At 49.3% G+C, this 23,660-nt stretch overlaps 1 protein-coding gene across 1 annotated transcript in view; it reads left to right on the forward strand.

The window, feature by feature from the left end:
• The window catches only part of SHISA6 (shisa family member 6), a 227,078-nt gene that overhangs the window by 18,640 nt on the left and 184,778 nt on the right, over positions 1–23,660 (forward strand). The window contains exon 3 of the mRNA XM_072940757.1: positions 4,356–4,516. Coding sequence (XP_072796858.1) covers positions 4,356–4,516 — 161 coding nt within the window. The remainder of the gene's footprint in view (positions 1–4,355; positions 4,517–23,660) is intronic.

Raw genomic sequence — 23,660 nt, forward strand, 5'->3', positions numbered from 1 at the left:
GGGATGGGAGACGGAGAGGAACGGGAGCAAGGAGAGAGGTCGGCGAGCCTAGGAGCTCAGGGAAGGGAGCGTGGTTGGAGGCAGAGCCGGCACTGTCGGGGATGAGGGCCACCTTTCTAGCTGCCAGAGGGTCCTAGGAAAGCGGGCTCTCGGAGAACGGTGTTCAGGGGTCAGGGAAGCTCACAGTGGAGGTGGCCAGGACCACTGCCTGGCTGCCAGGCTCCTCGTTGGGACCACACATAGCAGGGTCCCTGCCCCTAGGTGTCCTGTCTCTTGTGCACAGTCCTCCCCTTCGGGGGGTGCTGCCCTGCTCGGTCCTATCAGGGCACCTGGCGAGGGTACAGTGCGAGTCATTATAGTCAGGAGGAGACAGCTTGACTGTAACCCAGTTAGAACTCACTCTCCATCAGGACGCCAGACACAGGCAGGGGTGCTCTGAGGGGCCTATGGTCTCAGTGCCTGCGTCCTGCAGGGCCTCTTGGGAGGTGGGCACCAGGAGTCCCCCCTCATGCTGGGAGTGCTGATCTCAGTTTGAAGGTCTCTTCTCTTCTGGATCCTCCATGGCCAGTAAGCCTGGAGCGAATCTGCTGTGCTTTTGCCGTTTACACTGCCCTTATGGACGAAAGGGACGTGGGGCTGAACGCCCGACAGAGGCTGAGGCAGGGGTGCTCTTCTTTCCTTTCTCTGTTTGAGTGACAGCCGAGCAATGTGCCAAGACCTGAGGAAACGTTAATGGCCCAGACAGTCAAGATCCCCCTCCTTCCAGACGTTCGTTTCAGTGTCCCCAGCCCCACTTGTCCCCGAGCCCAGCCCAGCCCAGCGTCCAGGCTCGGTGCAGGCTGCTCAGGGCATCTGTGGAACTCAACTGCATGGAGCATTAATCAAAGACCCGCTTCATTAGTGCTATGTGGATGTGGACCAGAGTCCTCAGCCTCACCACTGCTGACGTCTGGGGTGGGGTCATTCCTTGCTGTTGGCAGGGCTGGGGTTGTCTGGTACGTGGTAGGCTGTTTAGCAGCACCCCTGGCCTCTCCCCACCAGATGCCAAAGGCACTTCCGTCCCCAGTTCTGTGACAACAAAAATTGTCTCCAAACATTGCCAGCTGAAGGGCAAAAATCACCGACACTGATATAGATTTAGCCTTGGGCTTTCGAAAGCATGGTCTTAACCATGTGACTCCATTTTCCTTCAAAGATAACCTGAGAGATAGGTGTCTTTATAAGAACTTGGGAGGTAAGAAAAAGAAAAGGAATATAACTCTTTTTTTGTAATAGAAGCTTTATTGAGATATAATTCATCTACCATTAAAATTCATCCTTAAATTTAAAAGTGTGCAATTCGGTGATTTTTTTATACATTCATAGAGTTGTCCAGAGATCCTGGCTATCTAATTCTAGAACATTTTCATTATCCCCCCCTGCCAAAAAAAAACCCCATACCTATTAGCAGTCATTCTCCATCTGCCCCTCCCTCAGCCCCTGGTCACTTCACAGTTACTTTCTGCCCCTATGGATCTGCCTAATCTGGATGTTTTATACACGTAGAGTCATAGCACGTGGTCTCTTGTGATTGACGTCTTTCACTTAGCATGTTATCTTCAAGGTTCATTCATGTTGCAGAATGTGTCAGCGCTTTGGTGCTTTCTAAGGCTGAATAGTAATCTGCTGTGTGAACACACTACATTTTGTTTATCCGTTCATCAGCTGATGGACAATTGGGTTATTTCCACCTTTTGGCTATCATTAGTAATGCTGCTGTGAACTTTCACATACATGTTTTGTGCAGGCGTATGTTTTCCTTTCTGTTGGGCCCATACCTAGGAGTACTCTAATCGCTGGGCCGTATGGTAACTCTGTGTTTAATATTTTGAGGAACTGCCCGGCTGCTTACCAATTTCTCCACATCCTTGCAAACACTTGGTAGTGTCTTTCTGGTTGTAGCTGTCGTGGTGGGCGTCAAGGGGTATCTCACTGTGTTTTCGATTTACACTTTCCTGATGACTAGTGATTTGAGCTGCTTTTCATATATACCTTCTTTGGAGAAATGCCTAATCATATCCTTTGTCCATTTTTAAATTGGGTGGTTTGTTTTTTATTGTTGAATTGTAAGGGTTCTTTATATATTCTGGATGCAAATCTCTTATCAGAGATATGACTTGCAAACATTTTCTCCCATTCTGTGGATTGTTTTTCCTTTTCTTCATGTTATCCTCTGGTGCAGAAATGTTTTTAATTTTGGTGAAGTCTAGTTTACCCCTTGTTTTCTTTTGTTTCTTGTGCTTTTGATGTAATCTCTAAGAAACCACTGCCAAATCCTAGGTCACAAGATTTACTTCTCTATTTTCTTCTGAGAATTTATAGTCTTAGCTCTGATATTTAGGTCTATAATCCATTTTGAGTTAATTTTTGTATGTGGTGTAAGGTAAGGATCCAGTCTCATCCTTTTGTGTGTGGATGTCCAGTTGTCCCAGCATCATTTGTTGAAGAAACTTCTTTCTCCATTGAACGATCTTGGTGCCCTTGTCGAAAATCAGTTGAGCACAGATGTGTGGGTTTATTTCTGGACTCTTCAATTCTACTCCATTGTATTTCTGTTATGATTTTTAACTTACTATTTCCTTATCATGGAAAGATGGTAAGTGCCTTTGATAAATACAAAGGTGAAGGAATCAAGGTAACTTGCATGGATATGTGATTGTAAAGTATGGAAAATAGTTTTCACATTCTGGAATTAGAAGGGATCTTATAGGTCATGTTAGTTCAAATGCTTTGTTTTGTCGGTGGGGAATAAAAAGATTAAGTTTCGATTTCAGAAGGTAACAGATCTGCCCCAAGATTGACAGTTTATTTGTGGCAGAGCTGGGATTAGAACCCAAATCTCTTGACCTTCTAGGGCAATTTTTTTTTCCTATTCCCAGGCCCCACATCTCAGGTCTCTTGACCCAGACCCCAGGTCTGCCCGAGCTTCCTTTACTGTATGAGTGAGGGTCTGTATCCTCCATCACTTCTTGGTCCATGGAAGTGAATGTAGAGAGTTGCGTGTGTCTCTTCCTTCCCTTGGAGCCTGAGAAAGAAGAAAGCCAGTCATGGGAAAGCACTTGGAAAATCTGAAATTGCTATATAAATGCCACTAAATGATAAGATTGCCAGCTTGATGCTCTTCTCCCAGGAAGGTTCAGCATGTCAGAGGCAGCACAATGAGAGGAAACAATTCACTCTCAGACATGTTTTTAAATTGCTGTGTTTGTCACTTTCCAACGGGGCAGAGTGTCTGGGAGCTAGAATCCCAGTGTGAATGGAGCCTTGGGGTGGGCTGGGCATGGCCAATCTTCAGAGGGGGGCAGGCTGGCACGGTGCCTGCCCACCCCTCAGGGACCCCCCAAGTGTCATGCACTGAGAACCAGGGACCTGGTCCTGAAATGACAATATCTGAGTGGTGGTCCCTTGTGGCTCAGAACATCCCTGCATGTTTGTTTCCTATTGATGATGGTTTCACATATACCCACGGAGGGGGTCCTGCTGGAGACCAGGCTGGGGAGTGCTTTCCCGTAAGTGGTAAGCCCTGCGATGGCAGGAATTATGTTCTCATTACCTCCGCTCTGTAGTGACAGGTGCATGCCCAGTCCTCAACAAACACATGCTTTGTTACCCAAGAGAGGTGTTGAGTGAATAAAAGCTGCTCTTGGGGTGCCTGGCCTCCCCGGCTACGGCGGCATCCCCTGCATCTCTCTTTCCTCCTGTGTGTTTTCCCCCCGGGGTTTGTGATAGCTTCCTCCTCTGAACCCCAGCTGTGTTCACTGTCTGCACTGTCCATGTGTTCAGACATTTATCATTTTATCAGTACGTCCTGCCTTTGTGGCTGAGTCACACCTTTCTTTGACAACCAGAGCTGTGTTTTGTAGTTATTTGGGTCACCCGTATAGAGTACATGCTCCTCGGTGTGTCTTTCAGTGGGGAAGTTGGTCCCCCTGACATTAGTAACCCGACCCTGAACTTGAGGCCAGTGGTGGCAGCCCTTTTCTGTAGTGGCATTCCGAAAGCTAGCTGCTGTAGGTGTCTGCCTGGCACAGGGGGTGATTTGGGGAGCTAGGATTTTGAAAGGGCTTACAGTTCATTGGTGTGAAATGAGTGAAAGAAAGAAACCATGATTACAGCCTTTTAGTGCCTGGACCCCTGGGCATGGCAACCTCTACCGTGTATTCCCACCGAGACTGGCACCAGCTGATGCTGGGACTGTTCAGAACTGAACGCTGGGCCTCCGTCCATCAAAAGAGCTGATGAAAGTGGTCCAGCTTCCTTGGCAGTTGCGCTCAGCTGCCCGGTGAATCTCACTGTGTGATCTCTTTCCCTTTCAGGGCTCTGGCCGACATCTTAAGGCAACAGGGACCAATCCCCATAGCACACTGTGAAAGAGAAACTGTCTCGGCTATCGACAGCTCTCCCAAAGAGAACACGCCGGTCAGGTCGTCCTCCAAAAACCACTATACCCCTGTGCGCACAGCCAAGCCGACTCCAGGTAAGTGAGAGCCGGTCACCTTGAGTCTTTGCCGAGGCTGTGAGAGGTTTCGGTGGTGTTGGCCGATCATGGAGCCCTGAGCTGTGAGAGGCTGTAATGGGCCGGTGGGCTCGTGGAAGAGTCCGGGGACTGCCCCCTGGAGAGAGCTGGGCGTGCGAGATTGCCGCCGCTGAGTGGAGTGTCCGGGCTGGAGGCGAGCTGACGGTTTAGGGCATCTGTGATTTAGTGAGCATCGGCCTAATTCTCTTTCCCGAGAGGGAGCTTGCAGCAGCCTGGGTGGAGTATGGTCACCCTCTTGCCCACGTGGTGGGAAGATTGAGGCTGCCTGGGACGCTAGATACGTGACAAGAAGCGGCTGCAGTCAAATGTAGAGACTGCTCAAGTGTCGGAACCTCAGGCGGCACTGCCCGAGGGCAGGGCTCCTGCCTGTATTGTAGGTGAGTTTCCTGTGCTCCGTCAGTTCTCGGGATGTGGGATGCATTTCCACGTAGGAGCAATATACGTTTGCCTCTTACGTGGTCACGACTATAGTCCGTATGGGACAATAAACAAAGCGAGGAAATAAGGATCAACAGTGTGACCCCGCGTTCCTGGGGATCTTGCTCTGTGCCAGCTGTTTTGCTGAGCATTTTACACGTATTTTCTTCCTTGTTTTTTTCACAGCAGTCTTAAATGTGCTTCTATTATCCCCCTTTTAGATGAGGGACAGAAAGGTTCAGTGCTTTTCCCAAGGATATATGATTGGTAAGAAAGCAAGCCCGGATTCAAAGCGAGGCATGTGGGGACCAACAGTCAGGTCTAGAAAACGCTCGTCTCCTAGTCCAGTTTGCGAAGTGAATGCAAAGTGTCTGAGCGGACAGTGTCCTTCCCAGTGCAGCCAGGGAAGCCGGTTCTCATCGCGAGCGCTACCAGGCAGCCTCCTGCTGACCCCCGTCTCAGGCACAGCTTCCGCTTTGGGACTTGAATTTGGAATCATCATAGTTTTCATTCGATAGCTTTTCAAAGGATGGGCTGTATGTTCTGAACTAAACCTGCAATAAAGGTACATCACCACTAGGTGGTAATGGGTGCGTTCCAGATTCAGACTGTAGCAGACGTGCTGTTGAGACCAAATTTGTTCTCTGTTTATTCTTTAATTTTAAAAAATATATTAAATTGGAAATCACATACTTGCCTTTAAGGTAATAGAGTTAAATCTTTTAAGAATCTGATAAAAGTTAAGGACATCTTCCTCTTCCAAAATATATACATATACATATACCCACCCAATACTTTGCATAGGATTTAAGGGGATTTATAGACTTGATTTAAAAGTAAAGATGAGAGATCCACCTTTGCAAAAAAAGTCTAAGATGCATTTTTTAACCTTAATATCACAGATGTTTATAAAGTAAGCAAAACGAATGGGCAAAAACATCTAGACCATTGGTTATCTCCCCAGCAGCGTATTAGAATCACCAAGGAGCTCTTGAAAAAGCTGGTGCCTGGGCCCCATAAATGAACCAGAATTTTGGGGGCTGCTGCTGGCAGCAGTGTTTTCTAAAATCTCTTGAAAGTGATTCTAGCATGCAGACAGAATCAAGAGCCACTCGTCCAGATGCTTTATGAATGAGGACACCGACGGGCTATGCCAGCGGTTCTCAAACTTGCTGCTCATTGGACTCACCTGGGGAGCTGTAACTATTAAGGGTGCCTGGGCCCCGCCCCCCATAGATTATAATTTAATTGATGTGAGGGTGTGACCTGCACATGAGGTGGGGGCATGTTTCTAATACAAGGTGGTTTTAATATGGGAGTTCAAAAATCGCTGGGCTGTGGAAATTGCAGAAAGGTGCCATTCTAACGAATCCTTATTAACATTGTTCGCCATGTAATCTAACTTGGGTATTATGACCATCTTTGAGTGAGGCATTTCTGTTTCTCCCAAGACTCATGGGGGTTTGAAGTCAAGGTTCCCGAGAACCTCGTCTGTGATTTTGAAATTTCAGGTCTAGTTTACCTGCACCCCTCTCTGTTCCAGTTTTCTCTGTCCCATACTCAAACCAGCTAGTTTCAGCCATTGAGTCCAGACCGATCAAGTGGACAGTCTTGATTTGTCCTTAAATGCCTGACTGGGCGGGAAGGTTTGTCATTTCTTCTGGTTTCTGTGTGCATCCTCTCCTCTGTTGATCTGAAAAGAGATGCTTATAGTTACATGATTCACTCCTATGTTTTGAGAAATCTGTCCTTGCATTTCTCAAATTGGAACTCTTCTCTTGGCTTTTAGAGGTGGGAATTGTTCCCTGGCCCAGAAAACATTCTCAATGGTGATACTTAAATTTGAAAGCAATTTCATAGCAATCTGCAGCATCTACAGCTATAATGGACACGACCGCTTTCCCGAATAGCTGGTATCCTTTGCCACGAACTGCTGAGCAGAAGTTTAAACACAACTTTGTGTAAGTGTTCCAAGTGGAGATTGATTGCGATTTTTGCTATCAGTCAAATCAGCAAATCACCAATCACGGGAATCTGGTTGCAAGAGTCGTGGAGGGGGATCTTAACGAAGATTTCTGGAAATCCCAGGAGGCATCATAGCATTGAGTTGTTTTACTACTCAAAATACTGTCCCTGGACCAGCCGCATCAGCATCACCTGGGAATTGCAGACTCTCAGTCCCCATCTCACCTGCTAGCTAAGAACCTGCATTTTCATATCATGTCCTTAGACTGGGCAGGGTCCGTGGGGTGGTGTCAGGGAGGAAAGTCCCTGGCCCCGAGCCTTCTGTGCTTGGCTTCTGCCTGAGGCATGTCCTCCGAGGATGAAGGGGCTTTGTAGGGCTTCGTGGGGCTCAGGGTCTTGCATGTCAAAAACACATGCTCATTTGGTTTAGGGAGCAAAGTGAGAGTCCTGCCTTAATAAGAATAAAAACCATGATACCTTGAGTACTACGTACCTACTCTGTGCTGGGTAATCTGTTAGGTACTGGACTTGTAATAGAGAGTGGATTCTGTAGCATTTCTTAAGTATAGGATCTCCTATTCCCACATCAGCAGAAAATTCCTTTTCTTTCCTGTAAGAGCCTTTTTTCTTAACTCTTCTAGAAATCCCTTTCCCGGTTTAAAAGGGGCTTCAATATTGGACAGTTACTTTGGACACAGAGAATCAGTGAAGCCCATTTCCATCTCCCACCCCTCAGATCTGGCTGCCTCTAGACCCACACTCCTCAAAGTGTGGTCCACAGACCAGTCATGACTGCATTCCCTGGGAGCTCGTGAGAACTCAGAACCTGCATTTAACAGGGGCTTCAGGCAATTTGTACACACACTGGAGCTGAAGAAGATCCCTTTAGCACAGCGATCCTCAGTCCTGACTGCACATGGGGACGGTGTGGGCAATGCTGAAAATACTAATGCCTGGCCCTTCCCCCAGAGATTCTGGTTTAATTGATCTAGGGTAGAACCTGGCCGTTAGAATTTTTCAGAAACTTCCCCCAGGGTTCCATTGTTCAGCAAACTGAGGCCCGGAGCCAGAGGGAGATGGTCAAATAAGAACAGCATCCTGGAGGGCTGTGGAGTTTGAGTTCACATCAAGACACACAAGATCAAGCCCCGGTGGTCCTTCTTAGTGGGCCTCAGGGACACAGCCTCTCCACGACAGGGGGCAGGGGCAGCGGAGGACTCAGGCTCTTCTGAGAAGAGGGCTGGGGTCGGTCTGCAGCTGTGAATGGGGACACCTGGGCAAAAGCAGGCACAAGCAGCGATACAGCCGGCCCTCCATATCTGCGGGGTTTGCATCCATGGATTCAGCCCACCTCGGATCCTTTACTATAGTTACCATCAGTGGTTGGTTGAATCCGCAGATGTGGAACCCGCAGATGCAGAGGGCTGGCCGTGGGACTTGAGCATCCTCAGAGTTTGGTGTCTGTGGCCGTCCTGGAATCAATCCCTTGGATACCAGGGGCCGGCTGTGTCAAAACCGATCAGAGGGCCAGGCAGAGCCAGGCGTCAGGAAATGCACCACACCCAGAGTTGCAGGTCCCTTGAGCCCGGGATCTCACAGGCTTGTGGTGGGCTCATGTGACCTTCGTGGATGGGGGAGGGTGGGGACCGCGCGTGTTCACCTGGCCCGACTCACTCCCAGAGAACCTAACTTGTCCCCTCCCTGCACGTCAGTGTATGTCACCAGCCAGGAAGCTCTTCCGGAGTTTTCATTATGCAGGCACGATTGATTGAATCATTGTTTGCATCATTGTCCACATGATTGAATTCCATGTCTCTCCCCCTACATCACATGGCTCAAAGGCCCAAACCTTCAGTCACCCATTTGGTCTTCTGGCTTGGCCAGTCCCCATCCTGGAACTGTCCGGGTACCCACCGTGAGTAACAAAGACACTCCGTAAAATGGGGTTAATAATAATAGCATTTGCCCCCTACGGTGGCTGTGGGAAAGCATGAGATGAAATGAGCTTTAACGTAAAGCGATCCGAGCAGCCTCTGACAGAGGGACACGCTGTTTGAAGTCTGCACTGTCTCATGTGTTGGTCACCAGGCCACACGTGGCTGTTAAGTGCTTGAAGCATGTTTCAGAGCTCACAAGATTTCAAAGAGTTGGCGTGAAAAAGAAGAGTGTAAAATATCTCCAAAATTTTTTATATTGATTACATTTGAAATGATAGTATTTTGGGTATCTTGGGTTAAATAGAATCTATTAGTAAGATTAATTTCATCTTTTTCTTTTCACTTTTTTTAAACATGACTGCTAAGAAATGTGAAATTACATATGTGGGTCACATCTTTGATTTGCATCCCGTTTACGCTGAACAGCTGATTTAAGTGTCAGTGGTATTGAGTGTCTACTGAGTTCAAGTGTCAGTCACGAACAGAAATCCCCTCCATCTCGGGAGCTTCCGTTGTAACGGGGGAGACACAAAGTGAATGAGTAAATGATTTCAGAGAGTGCCAAATGCTCAGACACACTCAGGCAGGTTAGAGGAACACTGGGGAGAGGGAGCTGCTTTTGAGAGTGTGGTCTGAGGAGGCAGTGTTTAACCTGGTACCCGACTGATGAGGAGGAGCCAGCCACAGGGAGAGCTGGAGAAAGAATATTTTGGACAGAGGGACTGGCAGATGCAAAGGCCCTGAGGCAAAAGCAAAGCTGGTGTGTTCAAAGAACAGAAAGCAGACATGGATCGGAGGGTCGTAAATGAAGAAGCTGCGTGATGAGAACAGAGAGGTAGACATGGGCCAGTCACCCAGGGTTTGGAGGGCACAGTAAGGAATATGGATTTTATTTCACTGAGATGATCTGGTTTCTGTTTTAATCAGACAACCTTGGTGGCAGTGGGCTCTGTGGAGAAGCAAGACAACCAGCTAACATTTCTGATAGAAAGGTGGGTTAATGAGGGAGCTTCCTCTGACTTCCTCCTCCACAAGAAGACACCCTCCCCATAATGAAGGCCTGTGCAGCAACGCCCTGTGGGTTTCAGAATCGAGGCCCAAATCCTGAGAGGCCTTAGTCCAGGGCTCTTCAACAGGGATTGGCAGACTTTCTTCTGAAAAGAGCCAGACTGTAAATATTTTAGACTCTGTGGCCGTAAGATCTCCATTGCAGCTGCAGGACTGTGTCACAGTGACACTAAATGATGGGCCCCACTGCGTTCCTGTAAAATGCTGTTTACAAGAAGAGACGGTGGGCAGGGTTAGGCCCATGGCTGCAGTTTGTCCATCCCCGTTCTTCACCTCTCTCTCAAAAGCCTTCCACGGCACCTTCCACAGTAACCTTTGCTTCCACATGACAGGTGAACAGGGACACATCCCTCACCGGGACACTGCGGGGGAATTCATGGTCAGTGCAGGGCCATGACCCGGGGGGGCTCTGTAAAGTCAGGCCCCACGTCCCTCCTCCCTCCCGGTTTCACAGCAGACGGGTCGATGGGTTATCATGTCACAGCCGAGACCTGGGTCCTCAGCCTCACCTTGGTATTTTATCTACCGCTGGGGTGATGATGTCAAAAGCGTGCTTATTCCATCACAGGTGATGTGTCACCAGGAGGGGTGGCCAACAGCCCCGATGATGACGGGCTCAGGGTTCCAGAGGTCTCCAGGGGCGTGGACACCCCAAGGTTACATCTGCTGTTTGAAGCTCCTCCTTCGACTTGTATCTCGGATGCCATTGACTGCTGGTGCTCAGCTGCCTGGCTCCCTTGCTCCTCAGCCACCTGGCTCCCTTACTCCTCGCCCCACCCCCATCCCTACCAGCTCTGTTCCTTTAGGTGTAAATGTGCTCCCCCCACCTTACACAGGAGGAGAGCCCTCCCTCCATTTCACACCCTCCTCCTGCTTTTTCTCTCCTTGACAGTCGAGAGCTTTGCAAAACACTCATCTACACTTGCTGCCTCTACTTCCTCTCCTTCCACCCGCCCCCACCTTCACGCTGGCTCCCATCCCCTTCCCACAGCTCCCCGGCCCCCTTCACACAGTCCCGGGGGCCAGGGCGCAGGCTCCGCGGGGATCTGCGGCTGGACTGGGCCTCCCACCCCTCTTCCACCGAAGCCAACGCTCCGGCCACCCAGGCCCACTCAGTTCCCGGGGAGCAAGTTCTCCCTGGCCTCCCAGGCTCCTCTGCTCTTCGATTTGTCTAGAATATTCTTTCTGCCCACTCTCTCTCAGCCTTCCTGTTCCTCCTCCTCTCCCAGGGCTTGGCTTACCTCCCCTGACCTCTGGCTGGCTCGGCCCCTCCCCTGGGCACCCGGCCCTGCAGAGTCCAGGGAGTGAGTGCAAAGTGACACCCCAGCTTGGAACCCAGCTGTGCCTCTTCCTGGCGTGGGACCCTGACCAAGTGGCATAGCCTCCCTGGGCCTCTGCTTCCCGTCTGTAAACCGGGATCGTGCTCTCTCCCCTGTGTGTCGTAAAGAGGATCAAATGTGTCAGTAAGTAACCTGTCCTGTCCAGTCTCCCTACAGCATGTCTGCTGTCAGCCCAGCTCAGGGCCTGGCACACTCGAGCCTTGATGTGAACAGCACATAAAAATCCTGTGTTTGGGTCAGAAAAACCAGTAAGGCCCCCGTGGGGAACAGCGGGCTGTGTGGGAGTCGTAGGGTGTAGCTGACTGTCTGGTGTGAGTGCACAGAGCCAGTGGTCAGTAGCTCTGGAAACAGCAGATTGCATTGAAAGGACCTTGGATCCGGATCTGGATCCAGGGAGGTGAGCCACCTGCTCTTCTCATGATTAATGTGTCCTGCTATAGACATCCATGCCCGGGGTGTCCCAGGGGAGGGACTGGCCACTGGGAAGCTGGAGAACCTGGTCTTTAAGTGATATTAACAATGGACTTTGCTTTAAAGTACTTTCCATGCGGTGACTTGTTTAAATTTTGTAGTAACCTGATGAGGCAGCCCTACGGTCAGGCCCACTTTGCAGATGAGGAGACTGAGGCCCAGGGGGCTGGTCTGGGCCCTGAAGGCAGGCAGTCTGACCCCAGAGCCCACGCCCTGAGGTCATACTGACCAGAGGTGCAGACAGGGCTCTGGGAGCCGCTGCAGCTCTGTGAAGCCTGTCCCCTGGCAGTGGGTCCACGCCCGCCCCAGCTGCCTGGTGCAGGACCTGGGCCTGCAGGGAGGACGCCAGAGGAGGCCAGTGTTTGCTCAGCCTGAGGGCAGATATTCTCACGACAAAGTGAGCCCCTCAGCTCCAGGACCGACCACCTTGCCACAAACGGGGCACTGGCCCAGGATGCATTTAAGCAGGGGGCTGGGGCAGCCAGGGGGCATTTTCAGCTGGGCTGCGGGCTGGCCTCGCTGGTTCTCCCTCTCTGAGAGTGTAGTAGGACGAGTAGCTAGCCTTTGAGGGCTGACTGCTCAGAGCTTGCTCCTGTGGGCGCTCTCACTGTCCCAGCAGAGAGGGGGCTGCAGGGGCCGGGTGGTGGGGCAGCCTGTATGGTGGCAGTGGGTGGGGGGCTTGTCAGTGGCGGAGGTGGGTCCGGCCTAGGCAGCCTGATCCTGAGCTCACGCCCCTGGAGGCCACACCAGCTCGGTGTCCTCTTGAGATTCTGTGAGCCCCGGGGGCAGAGCCCAGCTTGGGCCAAATCGCCATCCCGTCCTCGGTGCCAGGCTTGTCTTGAGTGGAAGGGCTCCTTCCCGCTTCACCACTTGATGCCGTTTGGGAAGTGAGTCCCGAGCTTGTTCCAGTCCTGTGTAGGGGGGTGGGTTAACGGCTTTTCCCAGCCCAGGGTTGCCTCGAGAAGGGGTGTGCCCCACGCGGAGCCTCCCGAAGCCCCGGGAGCTGCCTCTGGCCTGGCCAGGCCAGTTGTGCCCGACGCATCCTTCCGGCCCCAGGACCTCGTCCTGCCGGGGAGCTGCCGGGGCTTGGTCAGCCCGGCTGGGGAGGCAGCCCGCGCGGGGGGCAGGCGGAGCCCGATCTCACCATGTGGCCGGGGAGTGGGGAGCGCCGCTGAGCTGGCCCTCTAATTACTCACCGCGCCCAGGAAGCAGGAGGATTTAGAGTACGTTCCGGCTGTTACCAAAGTGAGATGCGGGGGAGAGGGAAAGCCGGAGCGCTGCGGAGGGGGTTAGAATTCACAATGACCTCGGTGAGTCGGCAAAACCAAGGACCGACAGAGCACAGTGCAGTGAGGACAAGAGCGAGAGGGCTCCGGGCAGGCAGGACAAATTGCCACAGGGCTGGGGGCAGGGGGGTGCATGGCCCTGCCCACAGGGTGGCGAATGGTGAGAGCTCCGTGGGTGAGGGGATCCCAGCCCCTATCCAACTGGGCATCAGGGCTCTTCATTCCCAGGGGCTCCAAGTCCATCACCTACACAGTAAAGCATATTTAGGAACCAAGGATGGGGGAGGAGGTGGCATCGAGCCACCCTTCGCTAAATGTGAAGCACCCACTATGTGCTGAACCAGGCGATGGATAAGGTGTAGTCCTGGCCTCAGGAGCTTAAATCCAGGAGCAGAAAGACTAGACCACATAATAGAAAGATAACCGGCCACACAGGTGCCTCACCAGAATTAGCCACGTGCTCAGCAGGTTCACAGGGAAGGGGGTCTGGTTAAGGCGGGGGTCACCAAGTGCCTTGAAGGATGGCCGGATTACATGGGCGAGGGAGATGGCACAGAGTGCTTCTGGCTGGTGAGCTGGGGGCACCAAGAACCTTGAAGGCAGGGGTGCTTAAGGGACCAGCAGTTTGCAAAGCAGAGCAGCGACCAATTCCTTTGGAAGAGTTGGTTGTAGCTTTTCTGTAAACAGGCAGTAGTGATTAAAGAGCCGAGGGAAAGGCCAGAAGGAACTGGAAGTCTTTGTTCTGTTGGAAGAGGCTGCTCTGAGCAGGAGACTTTTCTTTTCCCTTCTCTAAACATAAGGGCTGTGTCCCCGGAGGGCAGGAAGTATGTGGGAAGAGGGGGTGCTTGCTGGGGAGGTACCATCTGGCTCAGTTGGGCTAATGATGGGGTGGGGGTGGGGCGAGGTTGGACCTTGCAAGGGGACTTGTGTGGGCCTCAGGTGAGAGGTGCCCAGGGGCGGAGGCACGAGGCCCACAGCCCTTTGGCAGCTCCTTACGAGGAAGAAAAGAGGGAGGTCAGGGTGGGACTCAAGGTACACTGACTCCTTGGTTCACACAAAAACAATTTGGCCTTTTACTGGATATCAGGCACCGAGGATGTGGGAGGGAACAAAGCCGAGTCCCCAGTCTCACAGCACTTGCATGCAGTTGGAAGAGGCAGAAAAGAAACTCATAAACATACGGCATAAAGTCAGGTACTGGCAAGAGCTTCGAGAGAAGTAGGGCAGGAAAGGGGAGGAGAGGGTGATGGGCATTGGGAGGAAGCAGCCTGGCTTGAAGATGGTACCCTGATTACTGATCAAATTACTAAAGCAGCGACCTGAATGACGGAGAACAAGCCACATGTGACTGTGTACTGGGCAGAGGTGGGAGCCGTCCCGGGTGTTTGGGGAACAGGAAGACCAGAAGGGCTGGAGTGGAGAGAGCCAGGGTAGAGACATGGTAGTGGATGAAGTCAAAGAAATGGGACCTTACTAGGGTCTTGGGTTTCATTCTGGGTGTGATGGGAGCCATCGTGGGGTTTGCAGCAGAGGAGTGTTGTGATTTGACTTGGATTTTATATGATCACTATAGTTAACATCATCAGAATAGACCCTGGAAGGGCAGAGATGGAGGTAAGGAGGTGTGGAAGAGGTGGGAGCTATTGCATCACCCAGGAGATGGGAAGGAGATCGAGGCTTGGATGGTAGTAACCGAAGACATAAGAAAGACTCAGCTTCAGGGCACATTTATTTATTCTTAACATCTTAAATCATTTTAAATCAGTGGAAAAATTTTAAGTGATTGAATGATGCAGTGAATACCTGTATGCCATTCACCAGTTGTTAACATTTGCCTCTCCCTCTCTCGTCTTCTTCCTTCTCATCACCGCCATCACCACCATCATCACCGTCATCATCACCGTCACCACCATCATCACCGCCATCACCACCATTACCATCATCACCGCCATCACCATCACCACCATCATCACCGTCATCATCACCATCATCACCGTCATCATCACCATCACCACCATCACCACCATCATCACCGTCATCATCACCATCATCACCACATCACCACCATCATCACCGCCATCACCACCATCACCATCATCATCATATCTGAACCATGTGAGAGTAAGATCTCTTGCAGATATCATGACACACGGTTCTTCATTCCTAAGTACTCTATTATACATCTTCTAAATTCAAGGGTGTTCTCCTACATAACCATGCAACGATGACTAGATTTATGAAATTCATCTTTGTTACAATACTAGTACCTGATAAAGAGGACAGGGTTTATCTGAAAGTAGAAATGGCAGCACTTGCTAATGGGTTATATGGAGGGTATGAGGGGAAGATAGGAGTCACAGATGACTTCAAAGATTTTTGGCTGGAGCAAATGGTTGATGGCATGGCGAGGCCAGTGCAAGGACCTGGAATGAATAGTGAGAGCTCTTACCCCAGGGTAAATGAGGAAGGGTCTGAGTGTTGGCAGGTGAGCTGAGCTTGGCTTCCCAGTTCTCCAGTAGCTATTGCCACACTGCTTCCTTCCACTTACATCATGTTAGCCAGTGTCATCTTTCTTTTGTGTGGCCACACGACCAGTTAAAAAATGGGCATTCTTTTACTAGAGAAGAATGGCTTATGGGGGGCAATTAACGATCAGCATCACTGCGTGACCTGGAAGAGAGCTGGGCCTGGGCGATGCTTTCTGCCACAAAGCATCAGTATAAAAAGCCATCCTGGGTGATGAATCACTGTGGCTACCATCTGTGCTTCCCACAGCACTAACAGTTAGTTGCGTCCAAAAGTGGGCTGTAGATGCACAGGATGGGCAAGGCCACTGGGGCACCCCTGCAGGAGTGTCTGAAAGCTCTGAAGGAGCTGTGCTTCCCTGTTTTGGATTCTGATGAAGAGGGTAGAGAACTTTGCCACAGTTGCAAAGCCAGCACATTTTGGGAAACCTCTGTGGTGAGTCCCCAGCTCTGGGTCCCCAGCTGTATGAGCTCCTTGGAACCCAAGACCATGTCCTGTTCACCTTTGGGTCCCCACATCCTTCCCTGCCGGGAACTCTGGGCTCTCCCGCACCCTGTATCCTAGCCCGTGCCTGCTGAATGAATGAAGAAATGGCAATCAATTTAGATGATTCAGGAGTTTTACAAGATGCAACAAAGCCAATTTTTCCTAAATAGAACATTTGTGGAGGTTTTGCCAGAACTATCTAGAAAGCATGTCAATGTGGCCATTGCCTCAGCCCAACCACCTACCCCTGCATGGAGGCAGGAACAGTCTCTTCCGGATAAAGACCCCTGAGTGGGAGAGGGAGACAGCCAGCAGCTGGCCGAGAGCCCGCACTTACCCCGCCCTCTGCTTCTCGATTCTGATCTGTAGTCAAGCTTTACATTTCCCTTTGTGTGTGTTTAGCTTAGAGATTTATCACTGCAGCTTAGATCTGCGATGAAATAGATAAGCCTGCACTTTAATAAATGTGGCCTTTCTTTCCCCGTAAGAATTAGATTAAAGGAAATGGGGCCTCAGAGGAGGCCAGGCAGGGCAGGCAGGTGGAGCTGGGTGGCCGGGGCCGTGAGACGACACTGCCCGCCAAACGACTCCAGGAGGGGGACTGCTGGGGCGCAGTGTGGGGTCATTTCACAAGGAGGTGATAGGGCATCCCTGTGGCAGAGGGAGAGCCCTGTGTTTCCCACGGAAAGAAGCTAGAACAGCGAAGTCTGGGGCTTGCTGTGGAATCCTTCCTTGAGTGAGCAGTTTGGGTCCCCAAGTTGACTCCTCCTTCAGGTGCAGCTGCAAAGACGCTTTGCCTGTAGCCCTTTGGAAAGGACGTGGGTGTGAGGTCAGGGGCTACAGGACTCTACCCGGCCGCGGTCTCCGCTCCAGGACCACTGGAGAAGCACCCCTGTAGTGGGAAGAGTGAGTGAGCTGTGTGACCTTGAGCAGACTTAACCTCTGTGGACCTCTGTTTGCTTTTCTCTCCATGAGAATGCTAATGTACTGGTAGGATCCTTGGGGAGGTAAGTGGAGATGAATTAAAAGCAATTAGCACGTCCAGGCCCGTGGTAGATGGGCAGTAAATGGTGCGCACTGGCCTGATGATTACAGAGTCTGGATCAGTGTTGCACAATCATCGTAGGTGTCTCCTTCCATGGCTTTCAGGACAGGCAACTCTGTAGTTTCCATGGGCCCATATGAGCTCACTATCCTAAGAGGCAATAGGATAGGAATCCTTTGAGTATCCTAATTGTCACCTGCAGGTGACAGGACTGAAGTTCAGAAAGGCTGACCAACTTCCTCAAGGTCACACAGCTTGTACGTGGCCGTGCAGTGCCAGGAGTGGTGCCAAGAGCTGGTAAAGACAGGCTTGCCCAACCCTCGCGGTGGAACATTGCTTCCAGCCCTCCTAGTAGTTTTCATTCACAGCCTTAAGGTCACGGAGACCAAGAACATCAGAGAACAGAGGGAGAGAGAGAGAGAGAGACGAGGCAGGGCAGTGACCTGTATTTTCAGTTTTCATTAGCAGACTCACGCTCTCAGGGCTGCTGGGCAAACACCTGGCTCCTTATATTTTCCTATAAAGGAAGCTCTCGGTGGCTTTCAGAGCCCTGAGGGTTTGGCTGGACCTGGCCAGCAGCCTCCGGCCCGTGGGCTCGTGTGGGTCGGAAGGGCTGAGTGGGCACGCTGAGCCTTGTGGTTCTCTAAGAAGGAGCGAGGTGTTTGCCTATATAAACATTCTTAAACAGGAGCCACTGAAGAAACAGGCATCGATAGCATTTATGTTTATGTCGTTGTTGCATAAAGGTTTGCTTAAGCACCTTACAGCTCTTTCTGTGAAGCTTCCTCTGGGATGTATGATTGCTGTGACTGAAATGTCCTCCAGGTATATGGAGATTCATTAATCTACTTATTCATCTATTATTAATGGAGTCCTGACCCTACCGCAGGCGCTGTGGAATGAATGATGGCGTTCCAAGCCCAGGGAGAACTCACAGTCTGAGTAAATAAGACGTAGACTCTTGAAGAGTGACATAGCAGTGTGAGAGTTAGAAATCTGCATGAAACTATGATTAAAGAATCGTTCACTTACCATCCGTAGGAATAGGGTGCTGCCCTTAGGCCAGTGGAGAGGGAGATTGAAATACAGCATATGCAGCCATGTGAGTGGATGGGTGCACATGAGTCGTGTCCGGACTTTCATAGAAACAGAAGCATCTGCAAAGCTCATTCATTCACTTAGGCTTCGGGGAGTGCCTGCTGCATTCCAGGCACTGTGTCAAAGACTGAAATGGCCGAAGGAGGCAGCTTGAAGGTGGTGGATACTGAATATGTCCTTGAAGGGTAGATAAGACTTGGATGGTCAGAAAGCTGGGGAGGGATTGGCCAAGGTAGGAACGGGGTGGATTAAGGAAACCTATTGGGCTAAAAAGAGTGGGCATCACAGGACAGAGATTAAGCCTGCCCTTTTGAAGTAACATGCTCATGGTGGGGTGCGAGGTGAATAGCAGGAGAGCAGGTTAGAGAAGAGGGTTGGAAACAGAATGTGGAGGCCTTGAATGCTAGGATTTGCTCAAGGGGAATGTCTGAAGGGAACACCGTAGTGATAGTGGTGTCCACAATTATGTTGATACCCACGTTCTAACACAGATGACCATTATTTGTAGCTAGTATATAAAAATACAATTGATATTATTTATTTATGAAGAGAGATAATTAGGTTTATTTAGTGTTTATTTATTCTTAGAGGAGGTGGTAGGGATTGAACCCAGGACCTCATGTATGCCAGGGATGCACTCTACCACTTGAGCTGTATCTTCCCCCCATGATTGATTTTTATATAATGACCTTGTATCCTGCAAACTTGCAAATTCCCCTATTAGTTTTATTAGCTTTCTCGTAGACTCCTTAGGGTTTTCTATGTAGATGGTTATGTCATCTATAATATTTTACTTCTTCCTTTTTTATTGGATGCATTTCATTTCTTTTTCTTGCCGTATTGCACTGGCTAAGACCTCCTTTACAGTATTGAGTCTGAGTGGTGAAACTTTGTTCCTGGTCTTGAGGAGAAAACATTGAGCCCTTTACATTGTGGTGTATGCTGCATCTACACTCAGAGACGCCCCTTATCAAGTTGAGAAGCTTTCCTTTTGTTGCTAGTTTGTGGAGAGTTTTTATCAGGGGTGGATACTGGATTGTGTCTGTTTCTGTACTGTCTTCTATATCTGTTGAGATGATCATGTGGCTTTTCTTTTTAGCCTAATTTAGTGAATTATATTGGTTGGTTTTCAGATATTCAAAAACCTTGCATTCCTGGCATGAGTCTTACTTGTCATGATTTCTTATCATTTTTATATATTATTGAATTTGATTTCCTAAAATTTGGTGAAGAACTTTTTGTGTCATTGCTCATGAAAGATATTGGTCTGTAGTTCTATTTTCTTGTCATGTTGGCTTGGTGTCAGTGTGAATTCTGATCTCATGGAATGTATCGGGAAGTTTTCCCTCCTTGAATTCTGTGGAAGAATTTTTGCAGAATTCACTAGTGAGGCCTTCTGAGCCTGGAGCTTTGTTTATTTTTTATGGGAAGATTTTCAAACTAGAAGTTCAGTTTCTTTAATGGATAGAAGGCTATTCAGATGATTTCTTTTTTGAAACAACAAGGCATCACTGAAAAAACACTTCAAAACTTTGCTGAAGTCTCTGATCCCCGAGCATTCTCAAAATATAACTCAAAAAAAGCCAGAGTGACCAGCCAGCTGCCTTGACACGGTGTTATATTCAAAGAAGCAATAGTCAAATACCCAAACACAACTAAAAAGCCGTTTGAATCTTTACTTGTTCTTTAGAAAGGAAAACAAACAAACAAACAAAGGGACCGATGAAACATTCGTGGTATACAGCAAATTTAAGCAATTAAAGTAATTTAAACGTTAAAACAATTAAAAAAATTTTAAAAACCTTTCCTCATCTTCCTCACTCTTAGCACCTCAAATAGCTGCAGGGGCCGCTTCCCCAGACCCTCGCTTTGCCCACAGAGCTCCCTGAAACTCACCCCTGGTCTCTACAGGTCTTCCCTGTCCTGACTCTGTAAATTGACTTACACTGTCTTGCTCTTTGGAATTCTCTTGTTTCCCTGCTACTAAGACTGTGAACATTAGAGTCTGGAGCTGACTCACTGTGGGAGAAAGTAGACTTGGGTGAGGGGCAGGAGGGCAGATGGTTTGGGTGAAACAGACTCGTTTATTTGCAGTCGCACTGCGTGCTCACCTTTGCAACCTAGAGGCACAACTGAACGAGCCTCCTCCCCACCCCCCCACCTTAGGGGCACCGGTCAAGCACCAGGAGCCAGGAGAGGCCACCTCGCTGAGATTCTGAGTCTGCAAATTGGAATTTAGATGGAGGTATTCACTTCGATTTTCCCAAAAGCCACATTCCACATTCAGGTTTATAGAGTGGAGAACTCAACACAGGTTTTCATTAAAAAATAGTCCTGCTGTTTATATGTGATTGGCTCCAGGGCAGTTTAATTGATGTAGGGGAGGGGAAAAATCATTGAACTTGGAGCAGAAGATCTGGCGGTTTTTTTGTTTTTGTTTTTTTCCCAAACTAATCTTCAGATTTTTCATTTGATGAGTGAAGATAAAACTTTCTACTTCTCAGAGTTTTTGAGCTCTGTAATAGTTCACAAAAATATGAACTGTTACATACTGTCCGTTTAGACCATATACATAATAAAATTCATTGCATTCATATAGCATTTCACAAAAGCAAACATATGTATGTACATGTGTGCATAAGTGAGTTAATTGTCACATCACTGGAGGAAGAAGTACTTATTTTCATTTAACAGGTGGTTCTGTCTGGAGATCTGAAAGATTTAATTAATACGTCCACCATCATACAGCCTGCAGGTATTAAAATCCAAACTTGAACTCACGTCTTCTGATTCAAGGTCTGTTTTTCCTTCTACTTCTCCTTTCTGCCCTGATTACGGCTCAACCACATGTTTGTCTGCCACGATATCAAAATCAAGTCAGTCTGAAGCTTCATGCTGGATAAACTCAGGCATGTGCTTATTTTTCTGTCCTTTCCAGTCTGAATTAAGCTTGTCACTTTAAAATGGTGTCGGCAGACACTGCACAAACCACATAGCCCTGGCACCGTGCTTGGGGAACGTGGGAACTCTTGGTTGCGTACGAAGATACCATGGGATAATGCAGAGACTCCACACCCATGTTCTGCTGGAACAGGGAAGGAGCATATACTGGCAGTAAGGTGTAGTTTTGGATTTCAAGAACATAAAACTCTAGTGGCTAATAAGCAAATTCCAATTTTGTCCTGCACTGTTGGGAGGGAGCATGTTTCTATTGCTCTTGGGGAAGCACAGTGGAAAATAACCTAGAATTCTTTAGCCTGAGCTTTATGTGAAATTTGCACTTTAGACTTGATGGGTTTTTTGGTGGGTGATTGTTCCCAGTTCCTCTTTCGTTCTCCTAAACTTTCCTCACTCAGAAGTTCCTGTACTTCTGCACAGAAAAACTCCATTAGAAAACACTGACTCCTGCATCAGCACCTCAAAACGCCATATACACCCACACTCACTCTTACCTAGTAAAGAATGGGAGAAGTGGTTTCTGTCATGTGGGATTATGTTCAATTTCACATAACAGAAAACTGGCCAACTGTGGCTGAAAAAAATAAAGGCTGATTTTTTTCATCTAGTCAGAAGTCCAAAGGTAGGCCACTTCTGGAGATGGTTCAGCTGCTCAGCAGTACCTCCTGAGAATCAGACTTTTCCCATCCTTTCCTTCCCATCTTCTCTCTTCACCTTATGCTTATGACCTCAAGGTTGCAAGATGGCTGCCACAGCTCCAGGCTTTATATTTACATTCCAGGAATGGGAAAGGGCAGTGCCAGAGACCTTTATTTAGCTGGACATATTGCTGCCCTAAATAATGTATGTTTTGTTACAAGGAAGGAGAGAGACACTGAGTGGATAACTCCCAGTGTTTGCCCCGTCTGTTGGATTTACTTTCTTCCATCTTCTCACGGGCTCAAAAGGACTTCTGTTTATGTGCTCCCTTTAGCAAATCTCTCTATAATAAAGTGATTTTTGATGTCCCTTGGAATTCATTCTGTTTTTTTTTTTAAATGACTCCATTAATGCTGTGTTATACTTCTATAGCATTTTACGTTTTCACTGACCTGGTCCCCTTTAAACTCGACAGCAGTCATGAGGTAGAGTGTTATCACCTCCATCCTTCAAGAGAGGAAACTGAGACCCCAGAAGTTTAGTGATGTGTTCCGCCCTGGTCCTCCCTGTCCAGGGCTCTGCCCCACTGCACCACCTCTGCTTCTCTGATCCAGAGTTGATGCGGCTCCGAGCAGGTGCTGCCCCACGGTGACTCGTCTGACCCTGTGGCCTGCTGCTCAGCCCAGGATGCTGAATCTGGTACCGTTTTGCAAACTCATGCGGCATTTTGCCGATGTGAAATCACCCTAGAAAAATATCCTGGAAAATATTCACCAGGTTTCATGTTTCGCTGATGCATGCAGTCACGTACACACATGCACCTTAGCGATAAATCTTCACAGATAAGGCTCTGCAATTGGGGCATCTGCTCCTTCTGGCTTGATCTGAGGAGCTTCAGACGCGTGGTTAGGAGTCTGAGCTGGGACTAGGTTTGCATGTTCCATGTGGTGTGTCAGACAGCCGGGCAGATTCCTCCTCCTGCAGCTGGGAGGCAGCGCGCGATGTTTGTGCCAGTGGCTGCCGTTTTCTTCCTTCCTTTCAGCCTGTTTGTTGCAAGTGACACTCTTGGGGGATGAGGGGGTGATGCTTTATATATCCCGCCACCTTCTGTGCCCTGAGAAGGGCAGATCCTCCCTGGCAGTTGGGAAAGCACACATCTTAACAAGAAGAGAGGGGGATCATTTCTCTGTCTGAGATCATGATGCGGACACCTCTCCAGAAATGAATCCAGCAGGCAGCGTGGGGGCCTTCAGCGGGGGAGTTAATTCAGTTTGGCAAATATACATTTAATGAAAACTTACTTGAGCAACATTAAGGACCCGCCCTTTCCATTTGTGGGGTGTGTGTAGTTCATGTGCCCAGTGGGTCTGTCTTTACTATTTAAAAATATCATGGCCAAGATGGAGATTAGAATGGCTGAGAAGTGGCTCTTCGGCACTTGGTAGACGCTGGCGGCTATGCTGACAACGGTCGGAGCGGGAGGGAGGGTGGTACACAGTGACTGTCAGGTTGAGGTGAGGCCCCAGGTGGGACATGCATCCTTGAACTTGAGCTGTGCTACGCATGGCGTCAGCAGGAGCAAATGTGCCTCAAACAAGGGAGGTCCACCCCTCACGGCCTACGCGCCTCATACCCCACAGACCGGGCCTTGTCACTGACAAGGGCGTCCTTCTCTACGGAAGATTCAGGAACAGGAATACAGGGCACACATCTCTGCATCCTGAGCTTACACAACCCTGTGCCTTTGTTTTTCCTGTTCTCTGTGCTAGGAATTCCCTTCTCCCACCTGACCGCCTAGGGAATCCTTGTCATCCTCTAAGCCTTAGTAGAAATGCCACTTCCCCTGAG

Source organism: Vicugna pacos, chromosome 16 (genome assembly GCF_048564905.1).
Source record: "Vicugna pacos chromosome 16, VicPac4, whole genome shotgun sequence".
Classification (NCBI taxonomy): Eukaryota; Metazoa; Chordata; class Mammalia; order Artiodactyla; family Camelidae; genus Vicugna; species Vicugna pacos.